Genomic DNA, 27,300 nt, shown 5'->3' on the forward strand with positions numbered 1-27,300 from the left:
ATCACTCTTCTCAACCAGTCACTTTCATCCTTCCTCAACACATGACCAAACCATCTCAACCTGTTCCTCTTCACAGCATCCATCACAGGCTCTATTCCCATCATCTTTCGCAATTCATCATTTGTCTTCCTCCCTCTCAACGATACTCCACACATCCACCGAACCATTCGCATTTCCACCCTTTCCAGCCTTCGTTGCTGCTTTCGTGTGTATGTATGTAATACGTATATGTGAAACAAGGCCGGCTTGATCTCCACCAAATTTTGCATCGGTGTTCGATTGTGCTGATGAAGGTGCAGCCTCTGGAATCCTTAAATAGAGGAAGATTGCAGTGAGAGTGCCATTTGGCCCATCGCGCCCGTTTCGTATCCACCGGCGGTTTTAATTAATCCATCAACTCGGTAAAACTTGGAGCGTTCTCAAGTCGATAAGTGAGCCTTGTGAAGTTGTGGGACACCGTTTGACCGCACGACCAACATGTAATTGCAGACGAGGTTCTCACGAGTAAATTCCCGGTTTATTAATCCGTCGACATTCCCCACGTCGTCCACATTAGCACGTACCAGCTTCGCAAGTTTACCAACCGTCGCCGGCGGCGGCAACTGAGGTGCAAAGAAATAGCGAAGCCAAAAATAAGGACGAAGGTGCGCGAAAGGCTCCGGCTGGTATTGCTGAATTAATCGAAGGAAATAAATTTAAAAGCCTGCGGTGGGCAGTCTCGGCGCGAACACGTGTCGGTGTCGCGCCCGGCGCCATCTAAGCGCCGCCTGGGCACGGCCGGGATGGCGGATTTCGATGGAGCTTACAGCAGCTTCGGCGTCAATCGGTACGTACCTTGGGTACCTGTTCCCGAGACGCGAGCACCCTGGGAGGGAATACCTGGTGTACTGAGACGTTTTTAACCCGATGCGATGTTTGACAAATACTGTGAGTGAGGCCTAATATTTGGGCCTGTGCGTCCCTCAGCCCCATGATAGGCACTTTCTCCGTTGGTCGTTCCACGGCCGATCGGAGCTTTCCTCAGCTTTTCCAGCTCCATATGCCCGGGTTTCCAGGAGGATCGTCGCACGTTCGAATTCCACGCTGCTTTGGGCATTTTGCTTGTGTCAAACGACTAGGCCCGTGCTTGCTCTGACTGACGGTTCATACCCCTCACGAAATGCGCTAATATCGTCTATATTCCTGGATTCGGGAATTCGGGAGTCGATTTATTTCTGAAGGAAATCGACTTGTGCGGCAGTAAATGGATTCTCTTGGAATGAGTCGAATTAGGAAGTCCGTCCTGAAATTGGCTCGTCGGGTGAATGAGGTAAACTTGTGACGTCGCTCCATTCGTGGTGGTGATGGTGTTGGTTGCTGTCACCGAGGACTTGATGAGTTGCACGTGCAGAGTCGCGGTAGCAGAGGTTATTTAGGTTTTTAATGTTTTTGTAATTTAATGTTTAATAATTTGTAATTGGTCAGAATGCCGGTGATGACTCTCCTCAGGCTGAAAGTGACAGGAATTTGTAATTTGGTCAGAATGCCGGTGATGACTCTCCCCAGGCTGAAAGTGGCAGGAATTTGTAATTTGGTCAGAATGCCGGTGATGACTCTCCCCAGGCTGAAAGTGGCAGGAATTTGTAATTTGGTCAGAATGCCGGTGATGACTCTCCCCAGGCTGAAAGTGACAGGAATTTGTAATTTGGTCAGAATGCCGGTGATGACTCTCCCCAGGCTGAAAGTGACAGGAATTTGTAATTTGGTCAGAATGCCGGTGATGACTCCCCAGGCTGAAAGTGGCAGGAATTTGTTATTTGGTCAGAATGCCAGTGATGACTCTCCCCAGGCTGAAAGTGACAGGAATTTGTAATTTGGTCAGAATGCCGGTGATGACTCTCCCCAGGCTGAAAGTGGCAGGAATTTGTTATTTGGTCAGAATGCCGGTGATGACTCTCCCCAGGCTGAAAGTGGCAGGAATTTGTAATTTGGTCAGAATGCCGGTGATGACTCTCCCCAGGCTGAAAGTGACAGGAATTTGTAATTTGGTCAGAATGCCGGTGATGACTCTCCTCAGGCTGAAAGTGGCAGGAATTTGTAATTTGGTCAGAATGCCGGTGATGACTCTCCCCAGGCTGAAAGTGACAGGAATTTGTTATTTGGTCAGAATGCCGGTGATGACTCTCCTCAGGCTGAAAGTGGCAGGAATTTGTAATTTGGTCAGAATGTCGATGATGACTCTCCCCAGGCTGAAAGTGACAGGAATTTGTTATTTGGTCAGAATGCCGGTGATGACTCTCCTCAGGCTGAAAGTGGCAGGAATTTGTAATTTGGTCAGAATGCCGGTGATGACTCTCCCCAGGCTGAAAGTGACAGGAATTTGTAATTTGGTCAGAATGTCGATGATGACTCTCCCCAGGCTGAAAGTGACAGGAATTTGTAATTTGGTCAGAATGCCAGTGATGACTCTCCCCAGGCTGAAAGTGACAGGAATTTGTTATTTGGTCAGAATGCCGGTGATGACTCTCCTCAGGCTGAAAGTGGCAGGAATTTGTAATTTGGTCAGAATGCCGGTGATGACTCTCCCCAGGCTGAAAGTGACAGGAATTTGTTATTTGGTCAGAATGCCGGTGATGACTCTCCCCAGGCTGAAAGTGACAGGAATTTGTAATTTGGTCAGAATGCCAGTGATGACTCTCCCCAGGCTGAAAGTGACAGGAATTTGTTATTTGGTCAGAATGCCGGTGATGACTCTCCCCAGGCTGAAAGTGACAGGAATTTGTAATTTGGTCAAAATTCCGGTGATGACTCTCCTCAGGCTGAAAGTGACAGGAATTTGTAATTTGGTCAGAATGCCGGTGATGACTCTCCCCAGGCTGAAAGTGACAGGAATTTGTAATTTGGTCAGAATGCCGGTGATGACTCTCCCCAGGCTGAAAGTGATAGGAATTTGTTATTTGGTCAGAATGCCGGTGATGACTCTCCTCAGGCTGAAAGTGACAGTAATTTGTAATTTGGTCAGAATGCCGGTGATGACTCTCCCCAGGCTGAAAGTGACAGGAATTTGTAATTTGGTCAGAATGCCGGTGATGACTCTCCTCAGGCTGAAAGTGACAGGAATTTGTAATTTGGTCAGAATGCCAGTGATGACTCTCCTCAGGCTGAAAGTGACAGGAATTTGTAATTTGGTCAGAATGCCGGTGATGACTCTCCCCAGGCTGAAAGTGACAGGAATTTGTTATTTGGTCAGAATGCCGGTGATGACTCTCCTCAGGCTGAAAGTGACAGGAATTTGTAATTTGGTCAGAATGTCGATGATGACTCTCCCCAGGCTGAAAGTGACAGGAATTTGTTATTTGGTCAGAATGCCGGTGATGACTCTCCTCAGGCTGAAAGTGGCAGGAATTTGTAATTTGGTCAGAATGCCGGTGATGACTCTCCCCAGGCTGAAAGTGACAGGAATTTGTAATTTGGTCAGAATGTCGATGATGACTCTCCCCAGGCTGAAAGTGACAGGAATTTGTTATTTGGTCAGAATGCCGGTGATGACTCTCCTCAGGCTGAAAGTGGCAGGAATTTGTAATTTGGTCAGAATGCCGGTGATGACTCTCCCCAGGCTGAAAGTGACAGGAATTTGTTATTTGGTCAGAATGCCGGTGATGACTCTCCCCAGGCTGAAAGTGACAGGAATTTGTAATTTGGTCAAAATTCCGGTGATGACTCTCCTCAGGCTGAAAGTGACAGGAATTTGTAATTTGGTCAGAATGCCGGTGATGACTCTCCCCAGGCTGAAAGTGACTGGAATTTGTAATTTGGTCAGAATGCCGGTGATGACTCTCCTCAGGCTGAAAGTGACAGGAATTTGTAATTTGGTCAGAATGCCGGTGATGACTCTCCCCAGGCTGAAAGTGATAGGAATTTGTTATTTGGTCAGAATGCCGGTGATGACTCTCCTCAGGCTGAAAGTGACAGTAATTTGTAATTTGGTCAGAATGCCGGTGATGACTCTCCCCAGGCTGAAAGTGACAGGAATTTGTAATTTGGTCAGAATGCCGGTGATGACTCTCCTCAGGCTGAAAGTGACAGGAATTTGTAATTTGGTCAGAATGCCAGTGATGACTCTCCTCAGGCTGAAAGTGACAGGAATTTGTAATTTGGTCAGAATGCCGGTGATGACTCTCCCCAGGCTGAAAGTGACAGGAATTTGTTATTTGGTCAGAATGCCGGTGATGACTCTCCCCATGCTGAAAGTGGCAGGAATTTGTAATTTGGTCAGAATGCCGGTGATGACTCTCCTCAGGCTGAAAGTGACAGGAATTTGTAATTTGGTCAGAATGCCGGTGATGACTCTCCCCAGGCTGAAAGTGACAGGAATTTGTAATTTGGTCAGAATGCCGGTGATGACTCTCCCCAGGCTGAAAGTGACAGGAATTTGTAATTTGGTCAGAATTCCGGTGATGACTCTCCCCAGGCTGAAAGTGACAGGAATTTGTAATTTGGTCAGAATGCCGGTGATGACTCTCCTCAGGCTGAAAGTGACAGGAATTTGTAATTTGGTCAGAATTCCGGTGATGATTCTCCCCAGGCTGAAAGTGACAGGAATTTGTAATTTGGTCAGAATGCCAGTGATGACTCTCCTCAGGCTGAAAGTGACAGGAATTTGTAATTTGGTCAGAATGCTGGTGATGACTCTCCCCAGGCTGAAAGTGACAGGAATTTGTAATTTGGTCAGAATGCCGGTGATGACTCTCCCCAGGCTCAAAGTGACAGGAATTTGTAATTTGGTCAGAATGCCGGTGATGACTCTCCCCAGGCTGAAAGTGACAGGAATTTGTAATTTGGTCAGAATGCCGGTGATGACTCTCCCCAGGCTGAAAGTGACAGGAATTTGTAATTTGGTCAGAATGCCGGTGATGACTCTCCCCAGGCTGAAAGTGACAGGAATTTGTAATTTGGTCAGAATTCCGGTGATGACTCTCCTCAGGCTGAAAGTGACAGGATTTTGTAATTTGTTCAGAATGCCGGTGATGACTCTCCCCAGGCTGAAAGTGACAGGAATTTCTTTTTTGGTCAGAATGCCGGTGATGACTCCTCAGGTTGAAAGTCACAGGAATTTGTAATTTGGTCAGAATGCCGGTGATGACTCTCCCCAGGCTGAAAGTGACAGGAATTTGTAATTTGGTCAGAATTCCGGTGATGACTCTCCTCAGGCTGAAAGTGACAGGCATTTGTAATTTAGTCAGAATGCCGGTGATGACTCTCCTCAGGCTGAAAGTGGCAGGAATTTGTAATTTGGTCAGAATGCCGGTGATGACTCTCCCCAGGCTGAATGTGGCAGGAATTTGTTATTTGGTCAGAATGCCGGTGATGATTCTCCTCAGGCTGAATGTGGCAGGAATTTGATATTTGGTCAGAATGCCGGTGATGACTCTCCTCAGGCTGAATGTGGCAGGAATTTGTAATTTGGTCAGAATGCCAGTGATGATTCTCCTCAGGCTGAATGTGGCAGGAATTTGTTATTTGGTCAGAATGCCGGTGATGACTCTCCTCAGGCTGAAAGTGACAGGAATTTGTAATTTGGTCAGAATGCCGGTGATGACTCTCCCCAGGCTGAAAGTGGCAGGAATTTGTAATTTGGTCAGAATGCCGGTGATGACTCTCCTCAGGCTGAAAGTGGCAGGAATTTGTAATTTGGTCAGAATGCCAGTGATGACTCTCCTCAGGCTGAAAGTGACAGGAATTTGTAATTTGGTCAGAATGCCGGTGATGACTCTCCCCAGGCTGAAAGTGACAGGAATTTGTAATTTGGTCAGATTGCCGGTGATGACTCTCCCCAGGCTGAAAGTGACAGGAATTTGTAATTTGGTCAGAATGCCGGTGATGACTCTCCCCAGGCTGAAAGTGGCAGGAATTTTTAATTTGGTCAGAATGCCAGTGATGACTCTCCTCAGGCTGAATGTGGCAGGAATTTGTAATTTGGTCAGAATGCCGGTGATGACTCTCCCCAGGCTGAAAGTGGCAGGAATTTGATATTTGGTCAGAATGCCGGTGATGACTCTCCTCAGGCTGAATGTGGCAGGAATTTGTAATTTGGTCAGAATGCCGGTGATGACTCTCCTCAGGCTGAAAGTGACAGGGATTTGTAATTTGGTCAGAATGCCAGTGATGATTCTCCCCAGGCTGAAAGTGGCAGGGATTTGTAATTTGGTCAGAATGCCGGTGATGATTCTCCTCAGGCTGAAAGTGACAGGGATTTGTCATTTGGTCAGAATGCCAGTGATGACTCTCCTCAGGCTGAAAGTGACAGGAATTTGTAATTTGGTCAGAATGCCGGTGATGACTCTCCCCAGGCTGAAAGTGACAGGAATTTGTAATTTGGTCAGAATTCCGGTGATGACTCTCCTCAGGCTGAAAGTGACAGGAATTTGTAATTTGGTCAGAATGCCGGTGATGACTCTCCCCAGGCTGAAAGTGATAGGAATTTGTTATTTGGTCAGAATGCCGGTGATGACTCTCCTCAGGCTGAAAGTGACAGTAATTTGTAATTTGGTCAGAATGCCGGTGATGACTCTCCCCAGGCTGAAAGTGACAGGAATTTGTAATTTGGTCAGAATGCCGGTGATGACTCTCCTCAGGCTGAAAGTGACAGGAATTTGTAATTTGGTCAGAATGCCAGTGATGACTCTCCTCAGGCTGAAAGTGACAGGAATTTGTAATTTGGTCAGAATGCCGGTGATGACTCTCTCCAGGCTGAAAGTGACAGGAATTTGTTATTTGGTCAGAATGCCGGTGATGACTCTCCCCAGGCTGAAAGTGGCAGGAATTTGTAATTTGGTCAGAATGCCGGTGATGACTCTCCCCAGGCTGAAAGTGACAGGAATTTGTAATTTGGTCAGAATGCCGGTGATGACTCTCCTCAGGCTGAAAGTGACAGGAATTTGTAATTTGGTCAGAATGCCGGTGATGACTCTCCCCAGGCTGAAAGTGACAGGAATTTGTAATTTGGTCAGAATGCCGGTGATGACTCTCCCCAGGCTGAAAGTGACAGGAATTTGTAATTTGGTCAGAATTCCGGTGATGACTCTCCCCAGGCTGAAAGTGACAGGAATTTGTAATTTGGTCAGAATGCCGGTGATGACTCTCCTCAGGCTGAAAGTGACAGGAATTTGTAATTTGGTCAGAATTCCGGTGATGATTCTCCCCAGGCTGAAAGTGACAGGAATTTGTAATTTGGTCAGAATGCCAGTGATGACTCTCCTCAGGCTGAAAGTGACAGGAATTTGTAATTTGGTCAGAATGCTGGTGATGACTCTCCCCAGGCTGAAAGTGACAGGAATTTGTAATTTGGTCAGAATGCCGGTGATGACTCTCCCCAGGCTGAAAGTGACAGGAATTTGTAATTTGGTCAGAATGCCGGTGATGACTCTCCCCAGGCTGAAAGTGACAGGAATTTGTAATTTGGTCAGAATGCCGGTGATGACTCTCCCCAGGCTGAAAGTGACAGGAATTTGTAATTTGGTCAGAATTCCGGTGATGACTCTCCTCTGGCTGAAAGTGACAGGATTTTGTAATTTGTTCAGAATGCCGGTGATGACTCTCCCCAGGCTGAAAGTGACAGGAATTTCTTTTTTGGTCAGAATGCCGGTGATGACTCTCCTCAGGCTGAATGTGGCAGGAATTTGTAATTTGGTCAGAATGCCAGTGATGATTCTCCTCAGGCTGAATGTGGCAGGAATTTGTTATTTGGTCAGAATGCCGGTGATGACTCTCCTCAGGCTGAAAGTGACAGGAATTTGTAATTTGGTCAGAATGCCGGTGATGACTCTCCCCAGGCTGAAAGTGGCAGGAATTTGTAATTTGGTCAGAATGCCGGTGATGACTCTCCTCAGGCTGAAAGTGGCAGGAATTTGTAATTTGGTCAGAATGCCAGTGATGACTCTCCTCAGGCTGAAAGTGACAGGAATTTGTAATTTGGTCAGAATGCCGGTGATGACTCTCCCCAGGCTGAAAGTGATAGGAATTTGTTATTTGGTCAGAATGCCGGTGATGACTCTCCTCAGGCTGAAAGTGACAGTAATTTGTAATTTGGTCAGAATGCCGGTGATGACTCTCCCCAGGCTGAAAGTGACAGGAATTTGTAATTTGGTCAGAATGCCGGTGATGACTCTCCTCAGGCTGAAAGTGACAGGAATTTGTAATTTGGTCAGAATGCCAGTGATGACTCTCCTCAGGCTGAAAGTGACAGGAATTTGTAATTTGGTCAGAATGCCGGTGATGACTCTCCCCAGGCTGAAAGTGACAGGAATTTGTTATTTGGTCAGAATGCCGGTGATGACTCTCCCCATGCTGAAAGTGGCAGGAATTTGTAATTTGGTCAGAATGCCGGTGATGACTCTCCTCAGGCTGAAAGTGACAGGAATTTGTAATTTGGTCAGAATGCCGGTGATGACTCTCCCCAGGCTGAAAGTGACAGGAATTTGTAATTTGGTCAGAATGCCGGTGATGACTCTCCCCAGGCTGAAAGTGACAGGAATTTGTAATTTGGTCAGAATTCCGGTGATGACTCTCCCCAGGCTGAAAGTGACAGGAATTTGTAATTTGGTCAGAATGCCGGTGATGACTCTCCTCAGGCTGAAAGTGACAGGAATTTGTAATTTGGTCAGAATTCCGGTGATGATTCTCCCCAGGCTGAAAGTGACAGGAATTTGTAATTTGGTCAGAATGCCAGTGATGACTCTCCTCAGGCTGAAAGTGACAGGAATTTGTAATTTGGTCAGAATGCTGGTGATGACTCTCCCCAGGCTGAAAGTGACAGGAATTTGTAATTTGGTCAGAATGCCGGTGATGACTCTCCCCAGGCTCAAAGTGACAGGAATTTGTAATTTGGTCAGAATGCCGGTGATGACTCTCCCCAGGCTGAAAGTGACAGGAATTTGTAATTTGGTCAGAATGCCGGTGATGACTCTCCCCAGGCTGAAAGTGACAGGAATTTGTAATTTGGTCAGAATGCCGGTGATGACTCTCCCCAGGCTGAAAGTGACAGGAATTTGTAATTTGGTCAGAATTCCGGTGATGACTCTCCTCAGGCTGAAAGTGACAGGATTTTGTAATTTGTTCAGAATGCCGGTGATGACTCTCCCCAGGCTGAAAGTGACAGGAATTTCTTTTTTGGTCAGAATGCCGGTGATGACTCCTCAGGTTGAAAGTCACAGGAATTTGTAATTTGGTCAGAATGCCGGTGATGACTCTCCCCAGGCTGAAAGTGACAGGAATTTGTAATTTGGTCAGAATTCCGGTGATGACTCTCCTCAGGCTGAAAGTGACAGGCATTTGTAATTTAGTCAGAATGCCGGTGATGACTCTCCTCAGGCTGAAAGTGGCAGGAATTTGTAATTTGGTCAGAATGCCGGTGATGACTCTCCCCAGGCTGAATGTGGCAGGAATTTGTTATTTGGTCAGAATGCCGGTGATGATTCTCCTCAGGCTGAATGTGGCAGGAATTTGATATTTGGTCAGAATGCCGGTGATGACTCTCCTCAGGCTGAATGTGGCAGGAATTTGTAATTTGGTCAGAATGCCAGTGATGATTCTCCTCAGGCTGAATGTGGCAGGAATTTGTTATTTGGTCAGAATGCCGGTGATGACTCTCCTCAGGCTGAAAGTGACAGGAATTTGTAATTTGGTCAGAATGCCGGTGATGACTCTCCCCAGGCTGAAAGTGGCAGGAATTTGTAATTTGGTCAGAATGCCGGTGATGACTCTCCTCAGGCTGAAAGTGGCAGGAATTTGTAATTTGGTCAGAATGCCAGTGATGACTCTCCTCAGGCTGAAAGTGACAGGAATTTGTAATTTGGTCAGAATGCCGGTGATGACTCTCCCCAGGCTGAAAGTGACAGGAATTTGTAATTTGGTCAGATTGCCGGTGATGACTCTCCCCAGGCTGAAAGTGACAGGAATTTGTAATTTGGTCAGAATGCCGGTGATGACTCTCCCCAGGCTGAAAGTGGCAGGAATTTTTAATTTGGTCAGAATGCCAGTGATGACTCTCCTCAGGCTGAATGTGGCAGGAATTTGTAATTTGGTCAGAATGCCGGTGATGACTCTCCCCAGGCTGAAAGTGGCAGGAATTTGATATTTGGTCAGAATGCCGGTGATGACTCTCCTCAGGCTGAATGTGGCAGGAATTTGTAATTTGGTCAGAATGCCGGTGATGACTCTCCTCAGGCTGAAAGTGACAGGGATTTGTAATTTGGTCAGAATGCCAGTGATGATTCTCCCCAGGCTGAAAGTGGCAGGGATTTGTAATTTGGTCAGAATGCCGGTGATGATTCTCCTCAGGCTGAAAGTGACAGGGATTTGTCATTTGGTCAGAATGCCAGTGATGACTCTCCTCAGGCTGAAAGTGACAGGAATTTGTAATTTGGTCAGAATGCCGGTGATGACTCTCCCCAGGCTGAAAGTGACAGGAATTTGTAATTTGGTCAGAATTCCGGTGATGACTCTCCTCAGGCTGAAAGTGACAGGAATTTGTAATTTGGTCAGAATGCCGGTGATGACTCTCCCCAGGCTGAAAGTGATAGGAATTTGTTATTTGGTCAGAATGCCGGTGATGACTCTCCTCAGGCTGAAAGTGACAGTAATTTGTAATTTGGTCAGAATGCCGGTGATGACTCTCCCCAGGCTGAAAGTGACAGGAATTTGTAATTTGGTCAGAATGCCGGTGATGACTCTCCTCAGGCTGAAAGTGACAGGAATTTGTAATTTGGTCAGAATGCCAGTGATGACTCTCCTCAGGCTGAAAGTGACAGGAATTTGTAATTTGGTCAGAATGCCGGTGATGACTCTCTCCAGGCTGAAAGTGACAGGAATTTGTTATTTGGTCAGAATGCCGGTGATGACTCTCCCCAGGCTGAAAGTGGCAGGAATTTGTAATTTGGTCAGAATGCCGGTGATGACTCTCCCCAGGCTGAAAGTGACAGGAATTTGTAATTTGGTCAGAATGCCGGTGATGACTCTCCTCAGGCTGAAAGTGACAGGAATTTGTAATTTGGTCAGAATGCCGGTGATGACTCTCCCCAGGCTGAAAGTGACAGGAATTTGTAATTTGGTCAGAATGCCGGTGATGACTCTCCCCAGGCTGAAAGTGACAGGAATTTGTAATTTGGTCAGAATTCCGGTGATGACTCTCCCCAGGCTGAAAGTGACAGGAATTTGTAATTTGGTCAGAATGCCGGTGATGACTCTCCTCAGGCTGAAAGTGACAGGAATTTGTAATTTGGTCAGAATTCCGGTGATGATTCTCCCCAGGCTGAAAGTGACAGGAATTTGTAATTTGGTCAGAATGCCAGTGATGACTCTCCTCAGGCTGAAAGTGACAGGAATTTGTAATTTGGTCAGAATGCTGGTGATGACTCTCCCCAGGCTGAAAGTGACAGGAATTTGTAATTTGGTCAGAATGCCGGTGATGACTCTCCCCAGGCTGAAAGTGACAGGAATTTGTAATTTGGTCAGAATGCCGGTGATGACTCTCCCCAGGCTGAAAGTGACAGGAATTTGTAATTTGGTCAGAATGCCGGTGATGACTCTCCCCAGGCTGAAAGTGACAGGAATTTGTAATTTGGTCAGAATTCCGGTGATGACTCTCCTCTGGCTGAAAGTGACAGGATTTTGTAATTTGTTCAGAATGCCGGTGATGACTCTCCCCAGGCTGAAAGTGACAGGAATTTCTTTTTTGGTCAGAATGCCGGTGATGACTCTCCTCAGGCTGAATGTGGCAGGAATTTGTAATTTGGTCAGAATGCCAGTGATGATTCTCCTCAGGCTGAATGTGGCAGGAATTTGTTATTTGGTCAGAATGCCGGTGATGACTCTCCTCAGGCTGAAAGTGACAGGAATTTGTAATTTGGTCAGAATGCCGGTGATGACTCTCCCCAGGCTGAAAGTGGCAGGAATTTGTAATTTGGTCAGAATGCCGGTGATGACTCTCCTCAGGCTGAAAGTGGCAGGAATTTGTAATTTGGTCAGAATGCCAGTGATGACTCTCCTCAGGCTGAAAGTGACAGGAATTTGTAATTTGGTCAGAATGCCGGTGATGACTCTCCCCAGGCTGAAAGTGATAGGAATTTGTTATTTGGTCAGAATGCCGGTGATGACTCTCCTCAGGCTGAAAGTGACAGTAATTTGTAATTTGGTCAGAATGCCGGTGATGACTCTCCCCAGGCTGAAAGTGACAGGAATTTGTAATTTGGTCAGAATGCCGGTGATGACTCTCCTCAGGCTGAAAGTGACAGGAATTTGTAATTTGGTCAGAATGCCAGTGATGACTCTCCTCAGGCTGAAAGTGACAGGAATTTGTAATTTGGTCAGAATGCCGGTGATGACTCTCCCCAGGCTGAAAGTGACAGGAATTTGTTATTTGGTCAGAATGCCGGTGATGACTCTCCCCAGGCTGAAAGTGGCAGGAATTTGTAATTTGGTCAGAATGCCGGTGATGACTCTCCCCAGGCTGAAAGTGACAGGAATTTGTAATTTGGTCAGAATGCCGGTGATGACTCTCCCCAGGCTGAAAGTGACAGGAATTTGTAATTTGGTCAGAATGCCGGTGATGACTCTCCCCAGGCTGAAAGTGACAGGAATTTGTAATTTGGTCAGAATTCCGGTGATGACTCTCCCCAGGCTGAAAGTGACAGGAATTTGTAATTTGGTCAGAATGCCGGTGATGACTCTCCCCAGGCTGAAAGTGACAGGAATTTGTAATTTGGTCAGAATGCCAGTGATGACTCTCCTCAGGCTGAAAGTGACAGGAATTTGTAATTTGGTCAGAATGCCGGTGATGACTCTCCCCAGGCTGAAAGTGACAGGAATTTGTAATTTGGTCAGAATGCCGGTGATGACTCTCCCCAGGCTGAAAGTGACAGGAATTTGTAATTTGGTCAGAATGCCGGTGATGACTCTCCCCAGGCTGAAAGTGACAGGAATTTGTAATTTGGTCAGAATGCCAGTGATGACTCTCCTCAGGCTGAAAGTGACAGGAATTTGTAATTTGGTCAGAATGCCGGTGATGACTCTCCCCAGGCTGAAAGTGACAGGAATTTGTAATTTGGTCAGATTGCCGGTGATGACTCTCCCCAGGCTGAAAGTGACAGGAATTTGTAATTTGGTCAGAATGCCGGTGATGACTCTCCCCAGGCTGAAAGTGGCAGGAATTTTTAATTTGGTCAGAATGCCAGTGATGACTCTCCTCAGGCTGAATGTGACAGGAATTTGTAATTTGGTCAGAATGCCAGTGATGACTCTCCTCAGGCTGAAAGTGACAGGAATTTGTAATTTGGTCAGAATGCCGGTGATGACTCTCCCCAGGCTGAAAGTGACAGGAATTTGTAATTTGGTCAGATTGCCGGTGATGACTCTCCCCAGGCTGAAAGTGACAGGAATTTGTAATTTGGTCAGAATGCCGGTGATGACTCTCCCCAGGCTGAAAGTGGCAGGAATTTTTAATTTGGTCAGAATGCCAGTGATGACTCTCCTCAGGCTGAATGTGGCAGGAATTTGTAATTTGGTCAGAATGCCGGTGATGACTCTCCCCAGGCTGAAAGTGGCAGGAATTTGATATTTGGTCAGAATGCCGGTGATGACTCTCCTCAGGCTGAATGTGGCAGGAATTTGTAATTTGGTCAGAATGCCGGTGATGACTCTCCTCAGGCTGAAAGTGACAGGGATTTGTAATTTGGTCAGAATGCCAGTGATGATTCTCCCCAGGCTGAAAGTGGCAGGGATTTGTAATTTGGTCAGAATGCCAGTGATGATTCTCCTCAGGCTGAAAGTGACAGGGATTTGTCATTTGGTCAGAATGCCAGTGATGACTCTCCTCAGGCTGAAAGTGACAGGAATTTGTAATTTGGTCAGAATGCCGGTGATGACTCTCCCCAGGCTGAAAGTGACAGGAATTTGTAATTTGGTCAGAATTCCGGTGATGACTCTCCTCAGGCTGAAAGTGACAGGAATTTGTAATTTGGTCAGAATGCCGGTGATGACTCTCCCCAGGCTGAAAGTGATAGGAATTTGTTATTTGGTCAGAATGCCGGTGATGACTCTCCTCAGGCTGAAAGTGACAGTAATTTGTAATTTGGTCAGAATGCCGGTGATGACTCTCCCCAGGCTGAAAGTGACAGGAATTTGTAATTTGGTCAGAATGCCGGTGATGACTCTCCTCAGGCTGAAAGTGACAGGAATTTGTAATTTGGTCAGAATGCCAGTGATGACTCTCCTCAGGCTGAAAGTGACAGGAATTTGTAATTTGGTCAGAATGCCGGTGATGACTCTCTCCAGGCTGAAAGTGACAGGAATTTGTTATTTGGTCAGAATGCCGGTGATGACTCTCCCCAGGCTGAAAGTGGCAGGAATTTGTAATTTGGTCAGAATGCCGGTGATGACTCTCCCCAGGCTGAAAGTGACAGGAATTTGTAATTTGGTCAGAATGCCGGTGATGACTCTCCTCAGGCTGAAAGTGACAGGAATTTGTAATTTGGTCAGAATGCCGGTGATGACTCTCCCCAGGCTGAAAGTGACAGGAATTTGTAATTTGGTCAGAATGCCGGTGATGACTCTCCTCAGGCTGAAAGTGACAGGAATTTGTAATTTGGTCAGAATGCCAGTGATGACTCTCCTCAGGCTGAAAGTGACAGGAATTTGTAATTTGGTCAGAATGCCGGTGATGACTCTCTCCAGGCTGAAAGTGACAGGAATTTGTTATTTGGTCAGAATGCCGGTGATGACTCTCCCCAGGCTGAAAGTGGCAGGAATTTGTAATTTGGTCAGAATGCCGGTGATGACTCTCCCCAGGCTGAAAGTGACAGGAATTTGTAATTTGGTCAGAATGCCGGTGATGACTCTCCTCAGGCTGAAAGTGACAGGAATTTGTAATTTGGTCAGAATGCCGGTGATGACTCTCCCCAGGCTGAAAGTGACAGGAATTTGTAATTTGGTCAGAATGCCGGTGATGACTCTCCCCAGGCTGAAAGTGACAGGAATTTGTAATTTGGTCAGAATTCCGGTGATGACTCTCCCCAGGCTGAAAGTGACAGGAATTTGTAATTTGGTCAGAATGCCGGTGATGACTCTCCTCAGGCTGAAAGTGACAGGAATTTGTAATTTGGTCAGAATTCCGGTGATGATTCTCCCCAGGCTGAAAGTGACAGGAATTTGTAATTTGGTCAGAATGCCAGTGATGACTCTCCTCAGGCTGAAAGTGACAGGAATTTGTAATTTGGTCAGAATGCTGGTGATGACTCTCCCCAGGCTGAAAGTGACAGGAATTTGTAATTTGGTCAGAATGCCGGTGATGACTCTCCCCAGGCTGAAAGTGACAGGAATTTGTAATTTGGTCAGAATGCCGGTGATGACTCTCCCCAGGCTGAAAGTGACAGGAATTTGTAATTTGGTCAGAATGCCGGTGATGACTCTCCCCAGGCTGAAAGTGACAGGAATTTGTAATTTGGTCAGAATGCCGGTGATGACTCTCCCCAGGCTGAAAGTGACAGGAATTTGTAATTTGGTCAGAATTCCGGTGATGACTCTCCTCTGGCTGAAAGTGACAGGATTTTGTAATTTGTTCAGAATGCCGGTGATGACTCTCCCCAGGCTGAAAGTGACAGGAATTTCTTTTTTGGTCAGAATGCCGGTGATGACTCTCCTCAGGCTGAATGTGGCAGGAATTTGTAATTTGGTCAGAATGCCAGTGATGATTCTCCTCAGGCTGAATGTGGCAGGAATTTGTTATTTGGTCAGAATGCCGGTGATGACTCTCCTCAGGCTGAAAGTGACAGGAATTTGTAATTTGGTCAGAATGCCGGTGATGACTCTCCCCAGGCTGAAAGTGGCAGGAATTTGTAATTTGGTCAGAATGCCGGTGATGACTCTCCTCAGGCTGAAAGTGGCAGGAATTTGTAATTTGGTCAGAATGCCAGTGATGACTCTCCTCAGGCTGAAAGTGACAGGAATTTGTAATTTGGTCAGAATGCCGGTGATGACTCTCCCCAGGCTGAAAGTGATAGGAATTTGTTATTTGGTCAGAATGCCGGTGATGACTCTCCTCAGGCTGAAAGTGACAGTAATTTGTAATTTGGTCAGAATGCCGGTGATGACTCTCCCCAGGCTGAAAGTGACAGGAATTTGTAATTTGGTCAGAATGCCGGTGATGACTCTCCTCAGGCTGAAAGTGACAGGAATTTGTAATTTGGTCAGAATGCCAGTGATGACTCTCCTCAGGCTGAAAGTGACAGGAATTTGTAATTTGGTCAGAATGCCGGTGATGACTCTCCCCAGGCTGAAAGTGACAGGAATTTGTTATTTGGTCAGAATGCCGGTGATGACTCTCCCCAGGCTGAAAGTGGCAGGAATTTGTAATTTGGTCAGAATGCCGGTGATGACTCTCCCCAGGCTGAAAGTGACAGGAATTTGTAATTTGGTCAGAATGCCGGTGATGACTCTCCCCAGGCTGAAAGTGACAGGAATTTGTAATTTGGTCAGAATGCCGGTGATGACTCTCCCCAGGCTGAAAGTGACAGGAATTTGTAATTTGGTCAGAATTCCGGTGATGACTCTCCCCAGGCTGAAAGTGACAGGAATTTGTAATTTGGTCAGAATGCCGGTGATGACTCTCCCCAGGCTGAAAGTGACAGGAATTTGTAATTTGGTCAGAATGCCAGTGATGACTCTCCTCAGGCTGAAAGTGACAGGAATTTGTAATTTGGTCAGAATGCCGGTGATGACTCTCCCCAGGCTGAAAGTGACAGGAATTTGTAATTTGGTCAGAATGCCGGTGATGACTCTCCCCAGGCTGAAAGTGACAGGAATTTGTAATTTGGTCAGAATGCCGGTGATGACTCTCCCCAGGCTGAAAGTGACAGGAATTTGTAATTTGGTCAGATTGCCGGTGATGACTCTCCCCAGGCTGAAAGTGACAGGAATTTGTAATTTGGTCAGAATGCCGGTGATGACTCTCCCCAGGCTGAAAGTGACAGGATTTTGTAATTTGTTCAGAATGCCGGTGATGACTCTCCCCAGGCTGAAAGTGACAGGAATTTCTTTTTTGGTCAGAATGCCGGTGATGACTCCTCAGGCTGAAAGTCACAGGAATTTGTAATTTGGTCAGAATGCTGGTGATGACTCTCCCCAGGCTGAAAGTGGCAGGAATTTGTAATTTGGTCAGAATTCCGGTGATGACTCTCCTCAGGCTGAAAGTGACAGGCATTTGTAATTTAGTCAGAATGCCGGTGATGACTCTCCTCAGGCTGAAAGTGGCAGGAATTTGTAATTTGGTCAGAATGCCAGTGATGACTCTCCTAAGGCTGAAAGTGACAGGAATTTGTAATTTGGTCAGAATGCCGGTGATGACTCTCCCCAGGCTGAAAGTGACAGGAATTTGTAATTTGGTCAGATTGCCGGTGATGACTCTCCCCAGGCTGAAAGTGACAGGAATTTGTAATTTGGTCAGAATGCCGGTGATGACTCTCCCCAGGCTGAAAGTGGCAGGAATTTTTAATTTGGTCAGAATGCCAGTGATGACTCTCCTCAGGCTGAAAGTGACAGGGATTTGTAATTTGGTCAGAATGCCAGTGATGATTCTCCCCAGGCTGAAAGTGGCAGGGATTTGTAATATGGGCAGAATGCCGGTGATGATTCTCCCCAGGCTGAAAGTGGCAGGAATTTGTAATTTGGTCAGAATGCCAGTGATGACTCTCCTCAGGCTGAAAGTGACAGGGATTTGTCATTTGGTCAGAATGCCAGTGATGACTCTCCTCAGGCTGAAAGTGGCAGGAATTTGTAATTTGGTCAGAATGCTGGTGATGACTCTCCTCAGGCTGAAAGTGGCAGGAATTTGTAATTTGGTCAGAATGCCGGTGATGACTCTCCTCAGGCTGAAAGTGGCAGGAATTTGTAATTTGGTCAGAATGCCGGTGATGACTCTCCTCAGGCTGAAAGTGGCAGGAATTTGTAATTTGGTCAGAATGCCGGTGATGACTCTCCTCAGGCTGAAAGTGGCAGGAATTTGTAATTTGGTCAGAATGCCGGTGATGACTCTCTCCAGGCTGAAAGTGACAGGAATTTGTAATTTGGTCAGAATGCTGGTGATGACTCTCCTCAGGCTGAAAGTGGCAGGAATTTGTAATTTGGTCAGAATGCAGGTGATGACTCTCCCCAGGCTGAAAGTGGCAGGAATTTGTAATTTGGTCAGAATGCCGGTGATGACTCTCCTCAGGCTGAAAGTGGCAGGAATTTGTAATTTGGTCAGAATGCCGGTGATGATTCTCCCCAGGCTGAAAGTGGCAGGAATTTGTTATTTGGTCAGAATGCCAGTGATGACTCTCTCCAGGCTGAAAGTGGCAGGAATTTGTAATTGGTCAGAATGCCGGTGATGACTCTCCGCAGGCTGAAAGTGGCAGGAATTTGTTATTTGGTCAGAATGCCGGTGATGACTCTCCCCAGGCTGAAAGTGACAGGAATTTGTAATTTGGTCAGAATGCCGGTGATGACTCTCCCCAGGCTGAAAGTGACAGGAATTTGTAATTTGGTCAGAATGCCGGTGATGACTCTCCCCAGGCTGAAAGTGACAGGAATTTGTAATTTGGTCAGAATGCCGGTGATGATTCTCCCCAGGCTGAAAGTGGCAGGAATTTCTTATTTGGTCAGAATGTCGGTGATGACTCTCCCCAGGCTGAAAGTGACAGGAATTTGTAATTTGGTCAGAATGCCAGTGATGATTCTCCCCAGGCTGAAAGTGACAGGAATTTGTAATTTGGTCAGAATGCCAGTGATGACTCTCCCCAGGCTGAAAGTGACAGGCATTTGTAATTTGGTCAGAATGCCGGTGATGACTCTCCCCAGGCTGAAAGTGGCAGGAATTTGTAATTTGGTCAGAATGCCGGTGATGACTCTCCCCAGGCTGAAAGTGACAGGAATTTGTTATTTGGTCAGAATGCCGGTGATGACTCTCTCCAGGCTGAAAGTGGCAGGAATTTGTTATTTGGTCAGAATGCCGGTGATGACTCTCTCCAGGCTGAAAGTGGCAGGAATTTGTTATTTGGTCAGAATGCCGGTGATGATTCTCTCCAGGCTGAAAGTGGCAGGAATTTGTTATTTGGTCAGAATGCCGGTGATGACTCTCTCCAGGCTGAAAGTGGCAGAAATTTGTTATTTGGTCAGAATGCCGGTGATGACTCTCTCCAGGCTGAAAATGGCAGGAATTTGTTATTTGGTTAGAATGCCGGTGATGACTCTCTCCAGGCTGAAAGTGGCAGGAATTTGTAATTTGGTCAGAATGCCGGTGATGACTCTCCTCAGGCTGAAAGTGACAGGAATTTGTAATTTGGTCAGAATGCTGGTGATGACTCTCCTCAGGCTGAAAGTGGCAGGAATTTGTAATTTGGTCAGAATGCCGGTGATGACTCTCCTCAGGCTGAAAGTGGCAGGAATTTGTAATTTGGTCAGAATGCCGGTGATGACTCTCCTCAGGCTGAAAGTGGCAGGAATTTGTAATTTGGTCAGAATGCCGGTGATGACTCTCCTCAGGCTGAAAGTGACAGGAATTTGTAATTTGGTCAGAATGCCGGTGATGACTCTCCCCAGGCTGAAAGTGGCAGGAATTTGTAATTTGGTCAGAATGCCGGTGATGACTCTCCTCAGGCTGAAAGTGGCAGGAATTTGTAATTTGGTCAGAATGCCGGTGATGACTCTCTCCAGGCTGAAAGTGACAGGAATTTGTAATTTGGTCAGAATGCTGGTGATGACTCTCCTCAGGCTGAAAGTGGCAGGAATTTGTAATTTGGTCAGAATGCAGGTGATGACTCTCCCCAGGCTGAAAGTGGCAGGAATTTGTAATTTGGTCAGAATGCCGGTGATGACTCTCCTCAGGCTGAAAGTGGCAGGAATTTGTAATTTGGTCAGAATGCCGGTGATGATTCTCCCCAGGCTGAAAGTGGCAGGAATTTATTATTTGGTCAGAATGCCGGTGATGACTCTCTCCAGGCTGAAAGTGGCAGGAATTTGTAATTGGTCAGAATGCCGGTGATGACTCTCCGCAGGCTGAAAGTGGCAGGAATTTGTTATTTGGTCAGAATGCCGGTGATGACTCTCCCCAGGCTGAAAGTGACAGGAATTTGTAATTTGGTCAGAATGCCGGTGATGACTCTCCCCAGGCTGAAAGTGACAGGAATTTGTAATTTGGTCAGAATGCCGGTGATGATTCTCCCCAGGCTGAAAGTGGCAGGAATTTCTTATTTGGTCAGAATGTCGGTGATGACTCTCCCCAGGCTGAAAGTGACAGGAATTTGTAATTTGGTCAGAATGCCAGTGATGATTCTCCCCAGGCTGAAAGTGACAGGAATTTGTAATTTGGTCAGAATGCCAGTGATGACTCTCCCCAGGCTGAAAGTGACAGGAATTTGTAATTTGGTCAGAATGCCGGTGATGACTCTCCTCAGGCTGAAAGTGACAGGAATTTGTAATTTGGTCAGAATGCCGGTGATGACTCTCCCCGGGCTGAAAGTGGCAGGAATTTGTAATTTGGTCAGAATGCCGGTGATGACTCTCCCCAGGCTGAAAGTGACAGGAATTTGTTATTTGGTCAGAATGCCGGTGATGACTCTCTCCAGGCTGAAAGTGGCAGGAATTTGTTATTTGGTCAGAATGCCGGTGATGACTCTCTCCAGGCTGAAAGTGGCAGGAATTTGTTATTTGGTCAGAATGCCGGTGATGATTCTCTCCAGGCTGAAAGTGGCAGGAATTTGTTATTTGGTCAGAATGCCGGTGATGACTCTCTCCAGGCTGAAAGTGGCAGAAATTTGTTATTTGGTCAGAATGCCGGTGATGACTCTCTCCAGGCTGAAAATGGCAGGAATTTGTTATTTGGTTAGAATGCCGGTGATGACTCTCTCCAGGCTGAAAGTGGCAGGAATTTGTTATTTGGTCAGAATGCCGGTGATGACTCTCCTCAGGCTGAAAGTGGCAGGAATTTGTTATTTGGTCAGAATGCCGGTGATAACTCTCCCCAGGCTGAAAGTGGCAGGAATTTGTTATTTGGTCAGAATGTCGGTGATGACTCTCCCCAGGCTGAAAGTGGCAGGAATTTGTTATTTGGTCAGAATGTCGGTGATGACTCTCCCCAGGCTGAAAGTGGCAGGAATTTGTTATTTGGTCAGAATGCCGGTGATGACTCTCCCCAGGCTGAAAGTGGCAGGAATTTGTAATTGGTCAGAATGCCGGTGATGACTCTCCCCAGGCTGAAAGTGGCAGGAATTTGTAATTGGTCAGAATGCCGGTGATGACTCTCTCCAGGCTGAAAGTGGCAGGGATTTGTTATTTGGTCAGAATGCCGGTGATGACTCTCTCCAGGCTGAAAGTGACAGGAATTTGTAATTTGGTCAGAATGCCAGTGATGACTCTCCCCAGGCTGAAAGTGACAGGAATTTGTAATTTGGTCAGAATGCCGGTGATGACTCTCCCCAGGCTGAAAGTGACAGGAATTTGTAATTTGGTCAGAATGCCGGTGATGACTCTCCCCAGGCTGAAAGTGACAGGAATTTGTAATTTGGTCAGAATGCCGGTGATGACTCTCCCCAGGCTGAAAGTGGCAAGAATTTCTTATTTGGTCAGAATGTCGGTGATGACTCTCCCCAGGCTGAAAGTGACAGGAATTTGTAATTTGGTCAGAATGCCGGTGATGACTCTCCCCAGGCTGAAAGTGACAGGAATTTGTAATTTGGTCAGAATGCCGGTGATGACTCTCCTCAGGCTGAAAGTGACAGGAATTTGTAATTTGGTCAGAATGCCGGTGATGACTCTCCCCAGGCTGAAAGTGACAGGAATTTGTTATTTGGTCAGAATGCCGGTGATGACTCTCCTCAGGCTGAAAGTGACAGGAATTTGTAATTTGGTCAGAATGCCGGTGATGACTCTCCCCAGGCTGAAAGTGACAGGAATTTGTAATTTGGTCAGAATGCCGGTGATGACTCTCCTCAGGCTGAAAGTGACAGGAATTTGTAATTTGGTCAGAATGCCAGTGATGACTCTCCTCAGGCTGAAAGTGACAGGAATTTGTAATTTGGTCAGAATGCCGGTGATGACTCTCTCCAGGCTGAAAGTGACAGGAATTTGTTATTTGGTCAGAATGCCGGTGATGACTCTCCCCAGGCTGAAAGTGGCAGGAATTTGTAATTTGGTCAGAATGCCGGTGATGACTCTCCCCAGGCTGAAAGTGACAGGAATTTGTAATTTGGTCAGAATGCCGGTGATGACTCTCCTCAGGCTGAAAGTGACAGGAATTTGTAATTTGGTCAGAATGCCGGTGATGACTCTCCCCAGGCTGAAAGTGACAGGAATTTGTAATTTGGTCAGAATGCCGGTGATGACTCTCCCCAGGCTGAAAGTGACAGGAATTTGTAATTTGGTCAGAATTCCGGTGATGACTCTCCCCAGGCTGAAAGTGACAGGAATTTGTAATTTGGTCAGAATGCCGGTGATGACTCTCCTCAGGCTGAAAGTGACAGGAATTTGTAATTTGGTCAGAATTCCGGTGATGATTCTCCCCAGGCTGAAAGTGACAGGAATTTGTAATTTGGTCAGAATGCCAGTGATGACTCTCCTCAGGCTGAAAGTGACAGGAATTTGTAATTTGGTCAGAATGCTGGTGATGACTCTCCCCAGGCTGAAAGTGACAGGAATTTGTAATTTGGTCAGAATGCCGGTGATGACTCTCCCCAGGCTGAAAGTGACAGGAATTTGTAATTTGGTCAGAATGCCGGTGATGACTCTCCCCAGGCTGAAAGTGACAGGAATTTGTAATTTGGTCAGAATGCCGGTGATGACTCTCCCCAGGCTGAAAGTGACAGGAATTTGTAATTTGGTCAGAATGCCGGTGATGACTCTCCCCAGGCTGAAAGTGACAGGAATTTGTAATTTGGTCAGAATTCCGGTGATGACTCTCCTCTGGCTGAAAGTGACAGGATTTTGTAATTTGTTCAGAATGCCGGTGATGACTCTCCCCAGGCTGAAAGTGACAGGAATTTCTTTTTTGGTCAGAATGCCGGTGATGACTCTCCTCAGGCTGAATGTGGCAGGAATTTGTAATTTGGTCAGAATGCCAGTGATGATTCTCCTCAGGCTGAATGTGGCAGGAATTTGTTATTTGGTCAGAATGCCGGTGATGACTCTCCTCAGGCTGAAAGTGACAGGAATTTGTAATTTGGTCAGAATGCCGGTGATGACTCTCCCCAGGCTGAAAGTGGCAGGAATTTGTAATTTGGTCAGAATGCCGGTGATGACTCTCCTCAGGCTGAAAGTGGCAGGAATTTGTAATTTGGTCAGAATGCCAGTGATGACTCTCCTCAGGCTGAAAGTGACAGGAATTTGTAATTTGGTCAGAATGCCGGTGATGACTCTCCCCAGGCTGAAAGTGATAGGAATTTGTTATTTGGTCAGAATGCCGGTGATGACTCTCCTCAGGCTGAAAGTGACAGTAATTTGTAATTTGGTCAGAATGCCGGTGATGACTCTCCCCAGGCTGAAAGTGACAGGAATTTGTAATTTGGTCAGAATGCCGGTGATGACTCTCCTCAGGCTGAAAGTGACAGGAATTTGTAATTTGGTCAGAATGCCAGTGATGACTCTCCTCAGGCTGAAAGTGACAGGAATTTGTAATTTGGTCAGAATGCCGGTGATGACTCTCCCCAGGCTGAAAGTGACAGGAATTTGTTATTTGGTCAGAATGCCGGTGATGACTCTCCCCAGGCTGAAAGTGGCAGGAATTTGTAATTTGGTCAGAATGCCGGTGATGACTCTCCCCAGGCTGAAAGTGACAGGAATTTGTAATTTGGTCAGAATGCCGGTGATGACTCTCCCCAGGCTGAAAGTGACAGGAATTTGTAATTTGGTCAGAATGCCGGTGATGACTCTCCCCAGGCTGAAAGTGACAGGAATTTGTAATTTGGTCAGAATTCCGGTGATGACTCTCCCCAGGCTGAAAGTGACAGGAATTTGTAATTTGGTCAGAATGCCGGTGATGACTCTCCCCAGGCTGAAAGTGACAGGAATTTGTAATTTGGTCAGAATGCCAGTGATGACTCTCCTCAGGCTGAAAGTGACAGGAATTTGTAATTTGGTCAGAATGCCGGTGATGACTCTCCCCAGGCTGAAAGTGACAGGAATTTGTAATTTGGTCAGAATGCCGGTGATGACTCTCCCCAGGCTGAAAGTGACAGGAATTTGTAATTTGGTCAGAATGCCGGTGATGACTCTCCCCAGGCTGAAAGTGACAGGAATTTGTAATTTGGTCAGATTGCCGGTGATGACTCTCCCCAGGCTGAAAGTGACAGGAATTTGTAATTTGGTCAGAATGCCGGTGATGACTCTCCCCAGGCTGAAAGTGACAGGATTTTGTAATTTGTTCAGAATGCCGGTGATGACTCTCCCCAGGCTGAAAGTGACAGGAATTTCTTTTTTGGTCAGAATGCCGGTGATGACTCCTCAGGCTGAAAGTCACAGGAATTTGTAATTTGGTCAGAATGCTGGTGATGACTCTCCCCAGGCTGAAAGTGGCAGGAATTTGTAATTTGGTCAGAATTCCGGTGATGACTCTCCTCAGGCTGAAAGTGACAGGCATTTGTAATTTAGTCAGAATGCCGGTGATGACTCTCCTCAGGCTGAAAGTGGCAGGAATTTGTAATTTGGTCAGAATGCCAGTGATGACTCTCCTAAGGCTGAAAGTGACAGGAATTTGTAATTTGGTCAGAATGCCGGTGATGACTCTCCCCAGGCTGAAAGTGACAGGAATTTGTAATTTGGTCAGATTGCCGGTGATGACTCTCCCCAGGCTGAAAGTGACAGGAATTTGTAATTTGGTCAGAATGCCGGTGATGACTCTCCCCAGGCTGAAAGTGGCAGGAATTTTTAATTTGGTCAGAATGCCAGTGATGACTCTCCTCAGGCTGAAAGTGACAGGGATTTGTAATTTGGTCAGAATGCCAGTGATGATTCTCCCCAGGCTGAAAGTGGCAGGGATTTGTAATATGGGCAGAATGCCGGTGATGATTCTCCCCAGGCTGAAAGTGGCAGGAATTTGTAATTTGGTCAGAATGCCAGTGATGACTCTCCTCAGGCTGAAAGTGACAGGGATTTGTCATTTGGTCAGAATGCCAGTGATGACTCTCCTCAGGCTGAAAGTGGCAGGAATTTGTAATTTGGTCAGAATGCTGGTGATGACTCTCCTCAGGCTGAAAGTGGCAGGAATTTGTAATTTGGTCAGAATGCCGGTGATGACTCTCCTCAGGCTGAAAGTGGCAGGAATTTGTAATTTGGTCAGAATGCCGGTGATGACTCTCCTCAGGCTGAAAGTGGCAGGAATTTGTAATTTGGTCAGAATGCCGGTGATGACTCTCCTCAGGCTGAAAGTGGCAGGAATTTGTAATTTGGTCAGAATGCCGGTGATGACTCTCTCCAGGCTGAAAGTGACAGGAATTTGTAATTTGGTCAGAATGCTGGTGATGACTCTCCTCAGGCTGAAAGTGGCAGGAATTTGTAATTTGGTCAGAATGCAGGTGATGACTCTCCCCAGGCTGAAAGTGGCAGGAATTTGTAATTTGGTCAGAATGCCGGTGATGACTCTCCTCAGGCTGAAAGTGGCAGGAATTTGTAATTTGGTCAGAATGCCGGTGATGATTCTCCCCAGGCTGAAAGTGGCAGGAATTTGTTATTTGGTCAGAATGCCAGTGATGACTCTCTCCAGGCTGAAAGTGGCAGGAATTTGTAATTGGTCAGAATGCCGGTGATGACTCTCCGCAGGCTGAAAGTGGCAGGAATTTGTTATTTGGTCAGAATGCCGGTGATGACTCTCCCCAGGCTGAAAGTGACAGGAATTTGTAATTTGGTCAGAATGCCGGTGATGACTCTCCCCAGGCTGAAAGTGACAGGAATTTGTAATTTGGTCAGAATGCCGGTGATGACTCTCCCCAGGCTGAAAGTGACAGGAATTTGTAATTTGGTCAGAATGCCGGTGATGATTCTCCCCAGGCTGAAAGTGGCAGGAATTTCTTATTTGGTCAGAATGTCGGTGATGACTCTCCCCAGGCTGAAAGTGACAGGAATTTGTAATTTGGTCAGAATGCCAGTGATGATTCTCCCCAGGCTGAAAGTGACAGGAATTTGTAATTTGGTCAGAATGCCAGTGATGACTCTCCCCAGGCTGAAAGTGACAGGCATTTGTAATTTGGTCAGAATGCCGGTGATGACTCTCCCCAGGCTGAAAGTGGCAGGAATTTGTAATTTGGTCAGAATGCCGGTGATGACTCTCCCCAGGCTGAAAGTGACAGGAATTTGTTATTTGGTCAGAATGCCGGTGATGACTCTCTCCAGGCTGAAAGTGGCAGGAATTTGTTATTTGGTCAGAATGCCGGTGATGACTCTCTCCAGGCTGAAAGTGGCAGGAATTTGTTATTTGGTCAGAATGCCGGTGATGATTCTCTCCAGGCTGAAAGTGGCAGGAATTTGTTATTTGGTCAGAATGCCGGTGATGACTCTCTCCAGGCTGAAAGTGGCAGAAATTTGTTATTTGGTCAGAATGCCGGTGATGACTCTCTCCAGGCTGAAAATGGCAGGAATTTGTTATTTGGTTAGAATGCCGGTGATGACTCTCTCCAGGCTGAAAGTGGCAGGAATTTGTAATTTGGTCAGAATGCCGGTGATGACTCTCCTCAGGCTGAAAGTGACAGGAATTTGTAATTTGGTCAGAATGCTGGTGATGACTCTCCTCAGGCTGAAAGTGGCAGGAATTTGTAATTTGGTCAGAATGCCGGTGATGACTCTCCTCAGGCTGAAAGTGGCAGGAATTTGTAATTTGGTCAGAATGCCGGTGATGACTCTCCTCAGGCTGAAAGTGGCAGGAATTTGTAATTTGGTCAGAATGCCGGTGATGACTCTCCTCAGGCTGAAAGTGACAGGAATTTGTAATTTGGTCAGAATGCCGGTGATGACTCTCCCCAGGCTGAAAGTGGCAGGAATTTGTAATTTGGTCAGAATGCCGGTGATGACTCTCCTCAGGCTGAAAGTGGCAGGAATTTGTAATTTGGTCAGAATGCCGGTGATGACTCTCTCCAGGCTGAAAGTGACAGGAATTTGTAATTTGGTCAGAATGCTGGTGATGACTCTCCTCAGGCTGAAAGTGGCAGGAATTTGTAATTTGGTCAGAATGCAGGTGATGACTCTCCCCAGGCTGAAAGTGGCAGGAATTTGTAATTTGGTCAGAATGCCGGTGATGACTCTCCTCAGGCTGAA

At 46.6% G+C, this 27,300-nt stretch overlaps 1 protein-coding gene across 1 annotated transcript in view; it reads left to right on the plus strand.

The window, feature by feature from the left end:
• Positions 1-347: 347 nt before the first annotated feature.
• Positions 348-27,300, plus strand: part of EIF4H (eukaryotic translation initiation factor 4H) — a 91,660-nt gene continuing 64,707 nt past the window's right edge. Inside the window, exon 1 of the mRNA XM_068135447.2 lies at positions 348-826. Within this exon, the coding sequence (XP_067991548.2) occupies positions 783-826 (44 nt within the window). The 5' untranslated portion in view covers positions 348-782. The remainder of the gene's footprint in view (positions 827-27,300) is intronic.

Source organism: Myxine glutinosa, chromosome 14 (assembly GCF_964187855.1).
Source record: "Myxine glutinosa chromosome 14, kmMyxGlut1.1, whole genome shotgun sequence".
Taxonomy (NCBI): Eukaryota; Metazoa; Chordata; class Myxini; order Myxiniformes; family Myxinidae; genus Myxine; species Myxine glutinosa.